The sequence below is a fragment of the Aedes albopictus genome, chromosome 2, assembly GCF_035046485.1.
Source record: "Aedes albopictus strain Foshan chromosome 2, AalbF5, whole genome shotgun sequence".
NCBI classification, from domain to species: Eukaryota; Metazoa; Arthropoda; class Insecta; order Diptera; family Culicidae; genus Aedes; species Aedes albopictus.
In genome coordinates, this window is record NC_085137.1 from 325,414,559 (window position 1) to 325,433,082 (window position 18,524).

An 18,524-nucleotide genomic window follows, 5' to 3' on the forward strand; every position below is an offset into this window, starting at 1 on the left:
TTGGAGATTAATTTTTCTTCGATTCACTTTTCGAATGGCGTTGCACCGTGGATAATTCTGTTTTCACTCGATTCACTAGCCAGCTCGGAGATTCACAAAAAGACAATGAGCCATGTTATCCAGATGCAGCAGACCTCGTAAATCACACGTATTCCGCTGCCATATTTCCATATTTTCACTAAAACCATGCCGACGGGAACGCGAAAAAACGTGACAAGAAAAACCGAACGCGTCCATTCGCCCATCCCGAATCGATAGTGTTTATTAACGAAAAACACCTCAATTTAGCCTCATTGGAGTTCACTGAATTGCCTTAATTTCGCAAGAAGGGGTATGTTTGGAAAAGTTTTTTTGGAATTCTGGTCAGACTGGTTTCAAGACACTACAGAGATGACCAGACAAATACGCCGAAGAGGTTGATGCTAAAATTTACTACCATTGTGCAGATTTTTAAGGAAGTTAACACAGAAAAAATGAGGAACTGGATGAAAAATTTAATTAAATAATTTCAATGGTATTTTTCCATGAAACTGCAATTAATTATCTTTGGAACGTATCTGAGTTGGCGTTGTCGCGAACGGTCTAGTTTTTGGTGTGCTTGTAACTTATTTTTTCAAGCTCCCGTTTTTCGCGATTCCGTCGGTGATTCGGTTAGTTCTACGCCATCGGATAATTGTTAGATTTCCAGTGCTGAGGTGGTAGGTGGTACATTGCTCACTGTAATTAAGTGTAACAAAAGTGAGTGACTCAGATTATTACATCCAAGCGGGTGCCCTCGGTGCATTCAAACGCCAGTGAAGCCGAGCGATAGCTGTGATAGTGCTGGGAAAATAGTATTTTTCGCGATTCTGCAGGAGACCTATCGCCATGTCTTTCGGCACAGTTATTCGAATGTGGGAAATGTGAGAAAATATACGAATACGAAGTGGTTCGATTTGAGTAGAATTCGCCGGGATCGTGTTTTAGTATTTTTCGTCTCCGTGCATCCGTTGCGTTTCTCCCGGATAATTCGTTCCATAAAGCCGACATTACACCAGCCAATAGTTCACATCCTGAATTTTGCGTATTATGTGCTCAAAAAGTGAGAGAAAATGCTGTATAAAAGTTCTCAATCTACCGGGGGTTTAGCCGTCAAGCTACGAACTGCTTAAGATTTACGCAAGTGGATGCTAAAAAAGCCAGCCGAAATCCAGAAACATTTACAGCTCTGGGTTGTTTTACACTTTAGAGTTTTGGAGGCTGATGCTAGTGGAATCAATGAGACTTTTTCAATTACTCGAGTAGTGTCCGCATGTGGGCAGTTTTTTTTGTTATGGGTGGTACGCAGATCGCAATAAATGGCTTGGCCTATATCGATGCGTGGGAAATTCAGGCAAGAAATCGCTAAAGAAATAAGAAAGCGTCGCTTTATTCCGGATCCTAGTACGGAGCTGAAACGAAACGTCAAATCAAATGGGGCTTGCTGTGTTAAATTTCTTGACCATTCCGGTCATGGAAAAACAATGCACTGAACGAAAATTACTTGAGTGATTCCGTTTGAAGTGCATACCTCGCATTAACAAGAAACTGGTGTTTGCGTGAAATAGCGATGAAAAGGAAGAGCTGATACGAATTGGATACGAAGAAGGACCGGATGCCACTGTGAACAAATTGCATAAATTCAATCGTCCTGGTAGCGTTGAGGATTCTTCGTTAACATTGAGGAATAACAATTTCAAGAAATGGTGAGATTGCTTCAAACTACATTTTCTTTCTTTCCTTTAAGGTGGCATTTACATACTTTCGAATAGGTACTAATTTTTCGTTACGCAAGGTTTCCCTCGCATTCAGTTTGTTTCATCCCAGGAAGCGAAGGACCTAGGGATGACATTAATTTATTTATTCGCCGTCTTTAGTTAGAAAAAACTACACAGACTGATACTTAATCCTATTTTTAAACTCTATTCTACTAACATTAAAATCAAATTCGTCATAAACAACATTAAACAATTCACAAGACCTGTCCAGAGGATTATTACGTCCATAATCAGTTCTATGTCCGAGAATCCACAAAAGGCTAGCAACGCGGAGTTGTCGGTTGGGTGCACGGAAACTGATTCTTTGGAGCAAGCAGCTACAGTCGATGCGGTTGGTCAGCATTAGCATTAGCATTAAGCGAGTCGCACAAATTCGTAGGTGGTACAGTCCTAGACCGCTGTTATGAGGGTTGCCTCCTTCCCGTCCGAACCAAAGCACAAAGATTTGGGACTAATATCTGACTCTTAAACAAGACTGACGCAATCCTCCAATGGTCGAGCACTGTCCTGGCCACGTCCTTGCGACTGCTGAGGAATGGGAAAGGATGGTTATTTTTGGACACCTATGAAAAATGTAGACAACTCTACGATCTCTCAGGCCTAGGTGTCACGGGAATTTGGGTGTTGTTAGTGGAAGGGTAAACTCTAAAGGATACGCTTGGTTAACGTTCAGGCACACCATTGTTAGACTGCTTCGAATCAGTTGTCTGCCCAATTCATACTGGTTTCCTTGTCATCTTGTTGGCATTTGGTTGAATTACTAGATTCTTCGGTTGATAATCTGAAATATAAAATAATATTAACATCGTACGTCAAATAAGCTACATATTAGTGATACGCTCACCATAGTTACATATTTTTAAAATATTATTTATATCGTACGATACATTTACCTGAATCCTGCTGAAATAAAATGTTAATTAGCAGTACATTGAAACACAAATACTACAAAACACAAGGAAAAGAGCATACCGTATTTAAAAATACGGTAAATATCAAAATCAAAATTTGATTTGATTTGGTAGATCTTACACCGCAACGCACCATTCTAAGGTGATCTACCCACGTTGCGGGGTACAGTCGATGAGGTTGGTCAGCATGTCAAAAATAAACATTCTTCGCAGAAAAGTTTGTCGTTCCGTTAGAGTCTGCAGTCCAATTAGAGCGCACCTGTGTTCATACGGAGGTAGGTTTCGGGCATCAATCCAGGGCAGTCGGTGTAATGCAAATCGGACGAACCGTTTCTGAACATTTTCGATTCGTAGTTCGTGAACACCGCGATACGGGGCCCATATTTGAACTCCATATTCAAGGCCGCTGCGAACCAGCGAACAATACAATGCTTTTAGGGCGTAGATGTCATCGAAATCAGCGGTATTACGGCGCAAGAAGCCAAGCATTGAATTGGCCTTCGCAATGGTCTTGGAAATGTGCTCATTAAACTTTAGTTTGCTATCTAGAGTTATTCCAAGGTCCTTAATGGAGTAAACTCTCTGCAGCAACGCAGAGTCCATCGAGTACTCAAAACGTATCGGTTCATGCTTTCGAGTGTAGGTGACGACTTTGCATTTTGATGGATTTGTCTGCAATCCATTCATTCGACACCACGATGTCAATCTGTCAATATCAGACTGAAGAGCACAGCAATCCAGCACTGATTTGACTATGCGATAAATTTTTGGGTCATCAGCATACAACAGCTTGCAGGAACACAAATGGTCAAACACGTCATTTATAAATAGAATGAAAATTAGAGGCCCTAAGAGGCTTCCTTGTGGTACACCAGAAGGAATATCAAAAACGTCGGATAAACCGGATTAACCTTCTTAGCATCGTCTCCCACTCCAGCTCGAAAGGGGTAAGTTGAATTTTATGAAAATAAAAGCTCAATCGAAGCCCACCTGGCAGGTTCTTCACAATCTCTTCATGTGTCTTAGTTTGCCGAAATTTTAGAAAAAAAAAACAGATTAATCCACCTAGTGGTGATAGTGCCTTTCTCGTCGAATATGTACTCATGATCTTTCCGTCGATGCAATCAATCTTGCCTTAGAGTCAGTGATCAGCCCCAAATTTCTGTGCTTTGGTCACGAACGAGAAAGAGGAAATGCTCATAACAGCGATCTGGGACTGTACCACTTACGAATTTCTGAATCATGAGAATACTTTATTTAGAAAATCAAGAATTTTATCAAGGTCATCATCGAATTGGGCACTCATTTCGACGTTATGTTCAACGTATGGATAGAGCAGAAAGTATCAGTCCTTTCAGTTAACTGCTTGACCACCTTCACTGGAGACTGTTTCATACCAAGATTACTAGCCAGGATTAAGCTTTTTTCACGGAGATTACTTTGACAAAGTTTTATCTACACATTTTATGCTATATTTTATTATCATCGGTTACAAGATTCATGTACCGTAAACCGGGGTCAAATTGATCAGCGGGGTGAAATTGATCATTCGGTACTACAATGTAATTTCATACTAGGAACTCTTAAGCGTCGTAAATGATCTTAAACTTTTTACGTCATCTGGTTCGTAGCTGTCTAGAGATGAGTGTAGACTTTTATTTTTTAGAAAAATGTTAGTTTTGCTTTATTTTTTTACGAATTTGCAATGTATTTCTTATTTTGCTGAAATCATTGCTACTAAACAATCGATTGCTAATAGGACTTCCCGTAAATTTTCTGTTTTAACATTTTTGTGGAGCCTTGGTTGGGAAGTTATGTAGCTAATCAGAACATAAAATAGCTATAAAAAAGTTCATTTCATGATGAAATAGTCATTTATTGTGATAGAAATCACTTATTTCAAATGAAATTGCCTACCTTTTGGCGTTTTAGGGGAAATTTCAAAATTTAATTTTGCATTTAAAGTATGAAATTCACTAGTTGTAAGATTTTAAACGCGTTGTTCTGTTCTAGAAGAGCCAAATTAAGCGGAGAAGGCAATTTTCCTTTCCAACCGATGCTTAATTGTATACTGATCAATTTCGCCCCAAAGTGACATTTTCAATTTTTTGATATTTGGAGTTATTTAACTAAAAGTTTCAATTTGTTGAACAAAATTCTGTCACATGGTTCGATGGAGATCCACAGTGTACTGGTTTTACAGAAATTCTTTTGACAATATTTGAATTGGCACTGATGTTAGCCGCAAAAGTTGTTTTAAAGTGATCAATTTGACCCCAGATTACGGTAAAATTTGTTTTGTAGTAATTTGAATTGTCAATGTTATATCACATTCAAATATCAACCACGTTACAGAGCTCGCCCTCCAGTCACATCAAAATTTTGCGCAGTAATTTTAGACGCAAATAAAAATTTAAAATAATGTTCGGGGCTGATGCGCCTAAATTTTAATTTTTCCATACAACGTTGTCCCATCCTACTGTAAATTTACGTCTCAGGAATCTAAAATGGTGTGATTTGATGAGATCACTTTAGTTTTTTTAAAGGTTTTTGGTTCTCTTACACATATCCATCGCTTGCATTGATTCAGTTCATTTTCGTAATTCCGCTGAAGAACCCAACGTTGCTTCTGCAACACCACCTGTGGCCTCTTATGTAGTCTGACGAGACCCCCGGGAATGATTCCGTAACACTACCGGTATATTTAAATGTGGTCTGAGTTTATGAAAACTGTTAATCAGGTTACCCGGAACTAAAAATATTACCGGTAGAAACTTCGGTGGACTGTGCCTATTTTATTATGTTCCATGCATCAGGTTACTGACAAAAAAGCGATTTGATGCACCGCAAGCATGGGTTTGATGCACTTTTATACATGTCCACTTCCAGTGGGACACCCGTAACCGGTTTCGGAAAATTTACATGGTTCAATTTTACATTTGACCAATTCCGGCGGGACACCTGAAACCGGTTGTGGAACACTACCGTTGGTCTCTAACGTAATCTGAGTTGATTTTCTTGAAAACCGTTCATCAGCTTATCGAAAAAACCGCGATTTGATGAAGCGCCTGCATGGAATTCGGTTCCCCTCTACATTTGACCATATCCAGAGGGACACCGGGAATCGATTCACTACTGGTTTCCCAAGCATGATCTGAGATATTTTTTCTTGGTAACCGTTCATCAGGATACCTTAAAAGCCATTTGATGTGTCGCGAATATTTTTTTGGTAAGAATTAGGTAAGAATTAGGCCACTCCCGGCAGGGCACCAGGAATCGGTTCCGGGATGCTACCGATTCAGATATGATCTGAGACTATTTTCCTGCTTACCGTTCCTCAGGTTATAGAAAAAGCGGCGATTTGATGTGTTGCATGCGTGGGTTTGGTTCACTTTTATATTTGGCCACTTCCGGCGGGATACCCGGAACCGGTTCCGGAACACTACCGGTTCAGGTATAGTCTGCGACTATTTCCCTGCTTACTGTTCATCAGATAATCGAAAATGCCGTAGTTTGATGGGTCGCATGCATGGGTTTGTTGCAATTTCATATCTGGCCCCTTCCTGGGGTACTGGTCCGGAACACCTAAATGGCCGTAACTCCGGAACGGCTGGACCGATTCAAACCATTTTCAATAGGAAACAATGGGACAATATGCCGTGTCGATTGAAACCAAAGGCGTTGAAATCGGATGATATTTAATATCCAAAAGTGAGGTGACATTTTTGTACACATACACACATACATACATACATACACACACACACACACACATACACACACATAGACATCATCTCAACTCGTCGAGCTGAGTCGAATAGTATGTAAGACTTGGCCCTCCGGGGGTTATATCAAGACTTCATTTTTGGAGTGAACATATGCCTTTCGGTACACCTTGGTGTATGAGAAAGGCAAAAATAAATAAAAGTGTTTAAAAGTGTTGCTTTGCAATTTCCGCAAAAAAATAAACTTTGGTCAAGTTCTGTTGTTTGTTTTCTACAGGGGGTGGCAAAAATGTTTGGGATACTTTGGCAACTTTTTTTCTCCCACAAAAAAAATCACCATGTTGTAACTTTTCATAGAGCGCATCAAAAAATCTCAAATTTTGACTGTTTGTCATCGTTGGTACAAATTTGCTGTAATATCTCGGAAACTAGTGAACCGAATTGAATGAAATTTTGAACGTACTCTAACAATAAATAAATGCTTCACAAATTATTAAAACATAGGTACTTTTTGAGTTATCATGGATTGAAACTTTTTGGATTTTTCTCGAAAAAATATAATTTTTTTACATCAATGTCAATAAATTTTAGTTTTAATATCCAAAGATTTTCCATTTCTGTTCCCAAATTTTCTCTTATCACATATAGTTGTGCCTATTTAGATTCAATTAAGAACACATTTAGTAATTTTTGTGTGGTGTTGTTAATTTTACTTATTTTCCTCTATATGGGTAATATTTTCAACCAGGTATAGACGAATTTCGCGCCAACTCGACCAACGGTTGGCAGCACCCTCTCAGAATCGAACGAAACATTGTGGGCATAAACAATAGGTCTTTCTAAGCAACTTTGCATATTTTGTTTTTTGAAAATTTTCAAGAGTAACATTTGAAGAGGGCCTAATTTTTTTCATAGATTTTTTTCAAATCGATGTAACACAAAAATGACAAGACCTACAAAAAAGTGTTGTATGGCGGACTATCGTGAAATTCCATGAAGTTTTTCAGAAAAATATCTAAAAAATTGAAAAAGGACGTATTTTGCGTGACATAATTTGTGTATCACCCCTTAGACTAACTCGTTTTCGCTCAAATACTGAACGTAGCTCTTGGGAGTCCAAAACAATCGATACAGAAGGTAAGACTTGTCATTTTTCGAATTTTATGTTTTTCATATAAGTGTGGGCCATCCTAATACGCCCTTTTCAAATGGTAGTCTAGATAAATGTTAGATTATGCAAAATTGCTTCTTCAACAATTTTTTAAACATCCATAAAGTTTCATTGGTTGATGAGAGGCTACTAAACCTATATATGGCCATGTTGGCACGAAACACGATGAAAAATATTCACTCAATGTGGACATCTCTCTCTCTTCTTGGCGTAACGTCCTCATTGGGACAAAGCCTGCTTCTCAGCTTAGTGTTCTATGAGCACTTCCACAGTTATTAACTGAGAGCTTCCTCTGCCAATGACCATTTTGCATGCGTATATCGTGTGGCAGGCACGAAGATACTCTATGCCCAAGGAAGGCAAGGAAATTTCCCTTACGAAAAGATCCTGCACCGACCGGGAATCGAACCCGTCACCCTCAGCATGGTCATGCTGAATACCCGTGCGTTAACCGCCTCGGATATATGGGCCCGTCAATGTGGACATGAAAAAAAAACCTATGTTTTTAAATCGATGATTTTTTTTTTTCTGGAGAAAGGTATTTCAATTACCTACATTTTCTCCAATTAATGTTGCTGTGGCATATTTAAGGGAAAAAAGTTTTTCTAACAAAAACTATTTTCATGTCAATGTGGACATGAAAAATGTTTTTGTTAGAAAAACTTTTTTCCCTTAAATATGTCACAGCAACATTGTTTGGAGAAAATGTAGGTAATTGAAATACCTTTCTCCAGAAAAAAAATCATCGATTTAAAAACATAGGGTTTTTTGTAACATCGATTTAAATTTTTAAAACCTTTATTTTTCAGTGTAGGAATTAATTTTGTATTTTTTAGATATTTTTCAAAAAAACTTCATGGAATTTCACGATAGTCCGCCATACAACATTTTTTTGTAGGTCTTGTCATTTTGTGTTACATCAATTTGTAAAAAAGCTATGAAAAAAAATTAGGCCCTCTTCAAATGTTACTCTTGAAAAATTTCAAAAAACAAAATATGCAAAGTTGCTTAGAAAGACCTATTGTTTATGCCCACAAAGTTTCGTTCGATTCTGAGAGGGTGCTGCCAGTCCCATAGAAGGGTTGGTGCGAAATTCGTCTATAACTAAATTCTCCGTGTGAAAATATTACATTTTATAACGACGTATTAAGTATCAATTGTTAAACATTCATTCAATTCGGATTACTGGATTCCGAGATATGAGATATGACAAAAATTAGTTGTCTAAATAATAGTGTTTTACCCGAACGCACAGTGGGAAAAAATAAGTATAAAACGCGAATAAATTCTATATCTCTGCTCGGAGTGGATGGATTCGTATGAATTTTTGACACGAACTGCCAAAATCTCTACAGATTCAGATAAGCAGGGTGTCATTCGCCGCACGATGCTGGAATCAGTGTATTTAGCTCGTTTTACCCCAGTCTCTCTCACACACACCATTTTGAGAAAATCCTCATATATTCCCGACTGGCGTACAAAATAAATTACTCATTTAACTCTTATTTGTATAAAAACTTTCATAGTATCGGCCATTTGACATAGGGTTGGCCCTGCTCTTAAGGATTGCGTTCTACTTCGGGGGGAGATGAATGTGAAATTTCAATGAAATAGGGAATATCGGGGTTAATTGAAGATATTTCAATTTTTAGGGCCGTGGGGTGAGCCCAATCAGCTCCATTCGATACTACGGAAGTTTTTACACAAACGCTAATTAAACAAATAATTTATTTTGCACTCCAGGATTTTTCGAAAAAGGCGAAAAAGAGAGACAGTTGGGTGAAACGGGCCCGATACACCGATTTCCAGCATCGTGCGGCGAATGACACCCTGCTTATCTAAAACTGTAGAGATTTTGGCAGTTCGTGTCAAAAATTCATTCGAATCCATCCACTCCGAGCAGAGATATAGAATTTATTCGCGTTTTATACTTATTTTTCCCCACTGTGCGTTCGGGTAAAACACTATTATTTAGACAACTATTTTTTGTCATATCTCATATCTCGGAATCCAGTAATCCGAATTGAATGAATGTTTAACCATGTATTGATACTTAATACGTCGTTATAAAATGTGCAGAGATATAGAATTTATTCGCGTTTTATACATATTTTTCCCACTGTGGAACGGTTCTAACTTCGTGAAAAAATTAATCACTCGGGCCAAAATTTGTACCAATGATGCACATATAATAGGTTGACAAACAGTCGAGATTTGAGATTTTTTGATGCACTTTATGAAAAGTTACAGCATGTTGTTTTTTTGTGGGAGAAAAAAGTTGCCTATCCCAAACATTTTGGCCACCCCCTGTAGGTTTAATGAAAGGTTCATTGGCCCTGAGCCGTTCTGCGGGATCTCAGACTGCTCTGTGAAAATGGAACTGAACAAAAATATGGTCAGTCATATCACATTAAACTGGAATGCACTTCCCCATACGAACCAATAAAAAAAAGTCTCGTAACGATAAACCCCAAGAAAACCCCATAATTATACCATCTACATCTACAAAAGATCGCAGCAATCAAAACCTCAAATTGTCGCTTCTGTGACGAGGAGAGAGAAACATCAGAACATATCCTCTGCTATTGCAGGGCACTCACCCAAAGTAGGTTCAAAGTTCTCAGCAAGCCCTTCTTAGAGCCTGCGGACATATGGATCTTATCCCCCAAGGACGTGGTTGGCTTTATAAAGCAAGTCTCACCAGAATGGGGGGATCACATACTGTAACTCAGAATCTCTATTCATCAATAATACAGGAGATGGCCAAAATGTTTGGGATGGCATTTTTTATTCTCTCACAAAAATGTTCAACATGCTGTTACTTTTCATAGAGTGCATAAAAAATTCTCGAATTTTGACTGTTTGTTCACCTTTTATATGTGCATGATTGATACAAATTTGAGCTCGACTGGTTAATCTTTCGCGAAGTTAGAACCGTTCGGGTAAAACACTATTTTTTAGACAACTAATTTTTGAACTGTCATATCTAGGAAACCAGTGAACCGAATTGAATGAATTTTTTAATGTTTATCTACTATATATTGATACTTGATGTGACGCTATAGAATGTAATATTTTCTCACGATGAATAAAGTTATACCGGTTTGACATTTTGACCCATATAGAGGAAAACAAGTTAAATTTACAATATCTTACAAAAAATACTAAATGTGTTATTCTTTCAATACAAATAGGCTCTATTATATCTTTCAGAGATGGCTTCAGAACAGAAGCAGTACATCTTTGGATATCAACACTAAAATTTGATGACATTGAAGTAAAAAAATTACATTTTTTCGAGAAAGATCCAAAAAGTTTCAATCCATGATAACTTTTTTCAACGTTCAAAAAGTGTTTCAATGACATGAGAAGCTGTATTGTTGATAAACATTCAAACGTTCATTAAATTAGGTTCACTGGTTTCCGAGATATTACAATTCAAAACTAAGTTGTCTAAAAAATAGTGTCTTACGAGAACGATTCTTGCTTCGCGAAAGATTCACCAATCGAGCTCAAAATTGTACCAATGATGCGCATGTAGTAGGTGAACAAAAAGTCAAAATTTGAGAATTTTTGATGCACTCTATGAAAAAGTTACAGCGTTTTGAACTTTTTTGTGAGCGAAAAACAGTTGCCTATCCCAAACATTTTGGCCACCCCCTGTAAGTGGTCTTGAGTTCAGTCGATACCAAGGTATCTCAGTGATAAACATGTTACTAAGATAACTTGCGTACCTCACAGCAAAAGGGTATATCGCAATTGTTCTAAAATCTGGAAGCAGCGATCTTTACGTGACAAACGAGATGGTCGAAAGTCTACGAGAGGAGGGGGGGTCTGATATTACAAAACTTTTGTTTATGAGCGGTCCCTGACAGGCCAGAGGTTATGTTTGCAAAAGGAATTTTTGCTTGCTTCATGATGGCAGATGTCTTAAATTTCCAGTAACATTTTGTAACCCGAATTTTTTCAAGGTCGTTTATATGTCAGGAAAGGGTTTACTGGTCAAAACTCTTAGATCTCTCAGACGTTGATTACCTATATATTTGTTCTGTGATCTGCCAGCTTAACTGATATATGGCTTTGATCTTTGATGTACAAACATTACGTATACATACATATACATGTATATGAATGACATTGAAATTGAAGACGCGATCTCAACGCGTTGACAAATCAATTACTTCAGCTCGTCATCAACGGTTAGACAGAAAAAAAATATTGCATCTGCAAAATTCCACACCATGACCATACTCTATATCAGTAGGGTGAATGAATCAGTTTTTATCTTAGTTTTAAAAACATGACATGTGCGTTGCAGCATTATAAGAGGAGATTCAAAAAATGTGCAACGACCATTGACCATCGACCAAATCGGTACACTCGCTCTAGTAGGAAATTACTCAGGCCCAAAATCGTTTTGTTGCATACCGCCCAAGATTAGCCCAAATTGTGTACCATTTCCCATGATGTTACCCTATTGTGGCACACTGCCCCATGCACGGGCAGGAGATTATCTCCCTCGCAATGAGCGAGTCTGTGCGGCAGCTCACATCATCCGGTGCAGCTCGCTGCCATAGGTAATTTTCCAATTTCCATGCTCTTTTTTGGGCTCCTTTCTTCGGATTGGTGCAGTTTTCCGCGCTGATGCGAATGCTGCAGTAGCCAGCCACCCCGTACAGTAGTTGGCAAAGAAATTGATTGTGAACGAGTGCTAATTAAATTATTGTGACTTCATTAAACCCCAACAATCGTACCGGTTCAGTAGAGACCCAGTCAGCTCGAGTTAATCCGTGTGGTGAGCGATTTTCCTGTCGATTATTTTATGTTTTATGTAATATCTTCGGTGGGTACATTAGCAACCTGTTGAAGTCGAAGCCTCTCCCGCTCTAGCCGAAGTTTGCTGCTAAACGGATTGTCTTGATGGAATGTATGGCACCGGTAGGGGGTGGTCGATGGCGTCGAGACAGAATTGGCACGAATCGAACCATTTCTCCCTGTTTGACCGACTCTGCGGTGGCGGTTCGGAATCTATTGTTTTTCACTATAAAAACTACCCGTGGAGCTTTAATTATATCATTCGATCAAGAGTCATCAAACATCGGACAACGTTCCAAGAAGCCACTCCACTTTGCACAGTATTTAGCTTAGTTTCATTTCGGAGTAAATCCAACCGCTTCCACCATGATGAAAGTGAGTGGAATACATAAATTGTCGATTCGTTTCACGTATGCTAATTATTGTTCTATTTCTTCTTTCACCAGTTCATCTGTATTATCGCTTGTGTGACGGTGGCCGTTTCGGCGTACCGAGTGCACGTTCCCCACCAAGAGGAGCACCATGTGGAACTGGAGAAGCACCACAAACCTGAACACCACAAAGTGGAGCATCACAAAATTGAACACCACCAAGAAGAGCATCACATTGACGTCCCGCACGATTACTTCGCCCACGCCAAGTACAAGTTCGACTACGGAGTTAAGGACCCCCATACCGGAGACCACAAGACCCACTGGGAAGAACGCGACGGTGATGTCGTGAAGGGAGCTTACACTTTGTTCGATGCCGACGGTAGCACTCGGATTGTAGAGTACACTGCGGATCCTTTGCACGGATTCAAGGCAGTCGTCAAGAAGGTCCAACACGAACCACTGGTTCACCACGAACCGGAAAAGAAGCACCACCACGAACACAAGCATCTGGAATAAGCAGATGATTATTCAATCCTATTTGTACTCACTCCTGAAAGACTTGATATTTATTAAGAATGTTGTTAAGTTTGTAGCCCATTCTGCCGTACTAGGAGAATAATATAGTATTCTTTATTTAAACCCTCGTTGTCTTCAATGATCTCTTGATCCGAAACTGTCTTAGCAAAATAATAAATTGCAATCGTGAAGAGAATAAATCAACCACATGAAAAGCGATAGTGAAGAAGCAAAATTTATTGCATTTGTCGGAATGCGTACATAACATGACACGAGACATTGTCTACAACAGCTAATCAATCAAACTGCAGAAGACACCAAACTAGGAAACTGCAGCTGACTTTCTATTTTTTTTTTCTTTGCAGTAATTGCATTCATTGGACGGTTATATCAGAGCCACAGTATGCATGATATGTATACTTTACTAACTAAACGCCATAGAAGAGAGATAGGAAAGTAATCTGCTTTTGTTCGATTCGTCGCCCAGAGATTTACACAGGATGATCGTGGAAGCTGTCATTTTTTTATTTAAAAATAATTTAAAATTAACATCGTCATTATGGTGTTTATGGTAAAGTGTTGCTTTAAATCAACACTTATTTCACACGTCAAGAACAGCATCAGTTATCAGAAGGCCGGCTCCATTTGGGACATTGGTGCCATCGCCATACATATAAGCCTATTTCTTCATTTACCTGAGGGAAAATAGGATAAGGGATGGGAATTAGGAAAGGGAAAGGTGATGAAATAGGAAGGCATATAGGGAAATGGACGCATAAGCGCAACGAGACCTCAAAGCACATACCACAACGGGTCTAACCAGTGTCATGAAAAGGACACTGTAAAACGTATAAGCCAGAGAGCCTGTAGCTCATTGGAGGCAGTCTTCAAAATTACATTTGCTTTGCGTTGCTTTGATTCGAAAAACTAGGAGCAGGAGAATGCATGCTCCCAATTTTTCAAATCAACAATGCTTTGAATTGCGCCTATCATTTCGTGAAAATACTGCATCATTGATCTAAATCATTCCTCCGGGAGGGCTCGTCTCAAAAGCTAACAAACACACATGGTAGGTAGGCCTAGTAACGGTTCATATTCCTTAGCGAACTTACAAAGGGTTGCCTCGACTGAAAATGTTTACCGTCTATGAATGACTGTCTGTCTGTCAGAAGGCTCAGAAGTAACGGTCGTAGTTGAATTTTGGGTTCAATGCATAAGTGTTGTAAAGATGCCTTAAATTTCTTTTCATTTTCAGATTTTGTAGTTTACAGCGAGTGACTGAACATTGGAGCAATAAGGTTTGGAGAGATGTCACGGGGATAGTAGTTACCTAGTGTGTGATGTCAGAATCCGTACAATTCTAGATGGCTTTCATCGACAGTGCTCATTTCCTGACTCGGCCTAGTTTTAGCAGCATTTGCATCTGCATCCGCATTTTTTCAATAAATCGTTTTAATTGCCCTGCGACTGTGTGTTCGAGTGAAGCATAAACCTTAAAAGATACAAAAACGATGACCGGAACGCTTCCGGATAAACCTGCGTTTCATAACAACCAGTATTGAAAACACTCTGATTGTCTTATCTCATGAAGTATTTCAAGAATTTCCGATCATTTTGCAGTGCCTTTCTATCAGACATAAGGTTTTATCTTACGACTTCCAACACCAAACGTATTCACATTGATCTATTTGGTTGTCAAACCCCTAATTTATCTTTTGCGGAACATAATCTAAGCCCAGTAAATCACTACAGTTAAATAGTTACAGTTACAGTAAATACACTACTAGTACATTGCTAGACGTCCTTTTTTGTCATTTGATTATTGGAAGACAATTAAATTTGTTCACAATTGTTCGAAGAGCAACACGCCAACGCATACGTTAGAAAGTACTGTTGGGCTCCGAAAAAAAACTAGACGTTTCAGATAAGCTCAAGCAGCTCGTCTTAGCCTCGGCCGTTTCCGGGGTGGAGACACAAACCCGTATTTTGTCTCCCGGCTACCAGGGCATAGCAGAGTAGCAAGGGGAGATTTCACCATTTGAGGAACCTAGACATCATGCTTCGCTTCTGCTTTTCCGGATCGTGATTTTCATACGGTGGATTTCGGTGGGCAAATGCCGTGAGGCCACATTACCGATGGAGCTGCAGTCTATGTCAAGGGCTTCATTTTGGTCTATAATGACCTATTCCCAAGCGGGTAGGGTTGTTCTTTGGGATGTTTGGTTACAACTACCTACGCGTTCAGTTAAACTCAAATGATTTGAATCATTGATGCATTATTTTCAATCAAGTGAGCACAGGAGCAATAAAATGCGAAAATTTGAATTGATCGTAACGAAATGATGTTTTTCAAAGCTTGCTTTTTAAAACTCGCGCTCGCAATGATGATCTTTGAAGACTGATTGGAGGCAGTCTTCAAAGATCATCATTGCGAGCGCGAGTTTTAAAAAGCAAGCTTTGAAAAACATCATTTCGTTACGATCAATTCAAATTTTCGCATTTTATTGCTCCTGTGCTCACTTGATTGAAAATAATGCATCAATGATTCAAATCATTTGAGTTTAACTGAACGCGTAGGTAGTTGTAACCAAACATCCCAAAGAACAACCCTACCCGCTTGGGAATAGGTCATTATAGACCAAAATGAAGCCCTTGACATAGACTGCAGCTCCATCGGTAATGTGGCCTCACGGCATTTGCCCACCGAAATCCACCGTATGAAAATCACGATCCGGAAAAGCAGAAGCGAAGCATGATGTCTAGGTTCCTCAAATGGTGAAATCTCCCCTTGCTACTCTGCTATGCCCTGGTAGCCGGGAGACAAAATACGGGTTTGTGTCTCCACCCCGGAAACGGCCGAGGCTAAGACGAGCTGCTTGAGCTTATCTGAAACGTCTAGTTTTTTTTCGGAGCCCAACAGTACTTTCTAACGTATGCGTTGGCGTGTTGCTCTTCGAACAATTGTGAACAAATTTAATTGTCTTCCAATAATCAAATGACAAAAAAGGACGTCTAGCAATGTACTAGTAGTGTATTTACTGTAACTGTAACTATTTAACTGTAGTGATTTACTGGGCTTAGATTATGTTCCGCAAAAGATAAATTAGGGGTTTGACAACCAAATAGATCAATGTGAATACGTTTGGTGTTGGAAGTCGTAAGATAAAACCTTATGTCTGATAGAAAGGCACTGCAAAATGATCGGAAATTCTTGAAATACTTCATGAGATAAGACAATCAGAGTGTTTTCAATACTGGTTGTTATGAAACGCAGGTTTATCCGGAAGCGTTCCGGTCATCGTTTTTGTATCTTTTAAGGTTTATGCTTCACTCGAACACACAGTCGCAGGGCAATTAAAACGATTTATTGAAAAAATGCGGATGCAGATGCAAATGCTGCTAAAACTAGGCCGAGTCAGGAAATGAGCACTGTCGATGAAAGCCATCTAGAATTGTACGGATTCTGACATCACACACTAGGTAACTACTATCCCCGTGACATCTCTCCAAACCTTATTGCTCCAATGTTCAGTCACTCGCTGTAAACTACAAAATCTGAAAATGAAAAGAAATTTAAGGCATCTTTACAACACTTATGCATTGAACCCAAAATTCAACTACGACCGTTACTTCTGAGCCTTCTGACAGACAGACAGTCATTCATAGACGGTAAACATTTTCAGTCGAGGCAACCCTTTGTAAGTTCGCTAAGGAATATGAACCGTTACTAGGCCTACCTACCATGTGTGTTTGTTAGCTTTTGAGACGAGCCCTCCCGGAGGAATGATTTAGATCAATGATGCAGTATTTTCACGAAATGATAGGCGCAATTCAAAGCATTGTTGATTTGAAAAATTGGGAGCATGCATTCTCCTGCTCCTAGTTTTTCGAATCAAAGCAACGCAAAGCAAATGTAATTTTGAAGACTGATTGGAGGTAGCTTGCTTGAGACGTCATGTGATTTTCAATGTGTCATTGAAAGGCACGTCAAATCCCTCAAATCCCTCAGCAGAAAAATAGGACAAAACCCCATTTGCTCCTGGAGAGTTGAAGTAGAGCTTTTTAATGCCCACTAAATCAATTCTATAGCTACAATCCTCGGTGCAGAAGCTAGAGATTTGTAGCTATACAAAAGACTGGATTATCCGATGATATTTTAAACTTGAACAGATCAGAGTTCCATTCAGGAATATCTCTTGCGGTCCGCGCAGACCGCAGATGACAAGCTTCTTTCAAAGCCATAGTTAAAATATACCACTATATACCACAATGGATGGAGGGCGTTTTGTAGTAGACACATTCTACCGTGACGTTACCACGATTTGACGCCTTTTTTTTTAGATATTTAACTATAACTCGTAAATTCGATCGTAAACCCTCAAATATTTTTGCATATTCGGATTCCTTCCCGAGTAGGTGGAAAAAAAAAACTGATGAATAGCATATTCAGTTATTATTGATTGAATTACTGAAGAGCAAAAACTAATATTGGTTTGATTGATATAATTTACAAGCACGAAAGACCATCACCTTGCCGTAATCCTCTGCGAGATTCGAAGGGACTCGAGAGTGTCCCTGATACTCGAACTACGCACATCACTCGATCCATCGTCGCCTTCGTATCGGTTTATCCGGGAATCCATATTCGTGCATAATCTGCCATAGCTGTTCTCGATCGATTGTATCATACGCCGATTTGAAATCGATGAACAAGTGATGTGTGGGCACGTTGAATTCGCGGCATTTCTGCAACACCTGGCGGATGGCGAACATCTGGTCCGTTGTAGCGCGTTCACCCATAAATACAGCCTGATATTGCCCCACGAACTCTCTTGCAATCGGTGATAGACGGTGGCATAAAATTTGAGAGAGTATCTTGTATGCAGCGCTCAGTAGTGTGATCGCGCGATAGTTCCCGCAATCCAACTTGTCGCCCTTTTTGTGGGACACACGATACCTTCCATCCATTCCTCCGGTAATACTTTCTCCCCCCAAATCTTGGTAATGACCCAGTGTAGTGCTCTCACCGGTGCTACTCCACCGGCTTTGTTGTTCTTCAACCGGCCAACTTCCTCCTCAATCTCTTGGAGGTCAGGGGCCGGCAGTCTTTCGTCCTGTGCCCATACTCCTAGATCTGTTACCACGCCACCTTCGGTACTTGCAACGTCGCCATTTAAGTGCTCATCGTAATGCTGCCGCCACCTGTCGACCACCTC

The 18,524-nt window shown here is 39.5% G+C and overlaps 1 protein-coding gene across 1 annotated transcript; it reads left to right on the forward strand.

The window, feature by feature from the left end:
- The first annotated feature begins 12,642 nt into the window (after window positions 1-12,642).
- On the forward strand, window positions 12,643-13,431 carry LOC109404314 (cuticle protein 19-like). Its single transcript, XM_019677147.3, has 2 exons — window positions 12,643-12,793; window positions 12,865-13,431. The coding sequence occupies exons 1-2, from the start codon at window positions 12,785-12,787 to the stop codon at window positions 13,306-13,308; spliced, it is 453 nt and encodes a 150-aa protein (XP_019532692.1). The 5' UTR covers window positions 12,643-12,784; the 3' UTR covers window positions 13,309-13,431.
- Window positions 13,432-18,524: the final 5,093 nt, after the last annotated feature.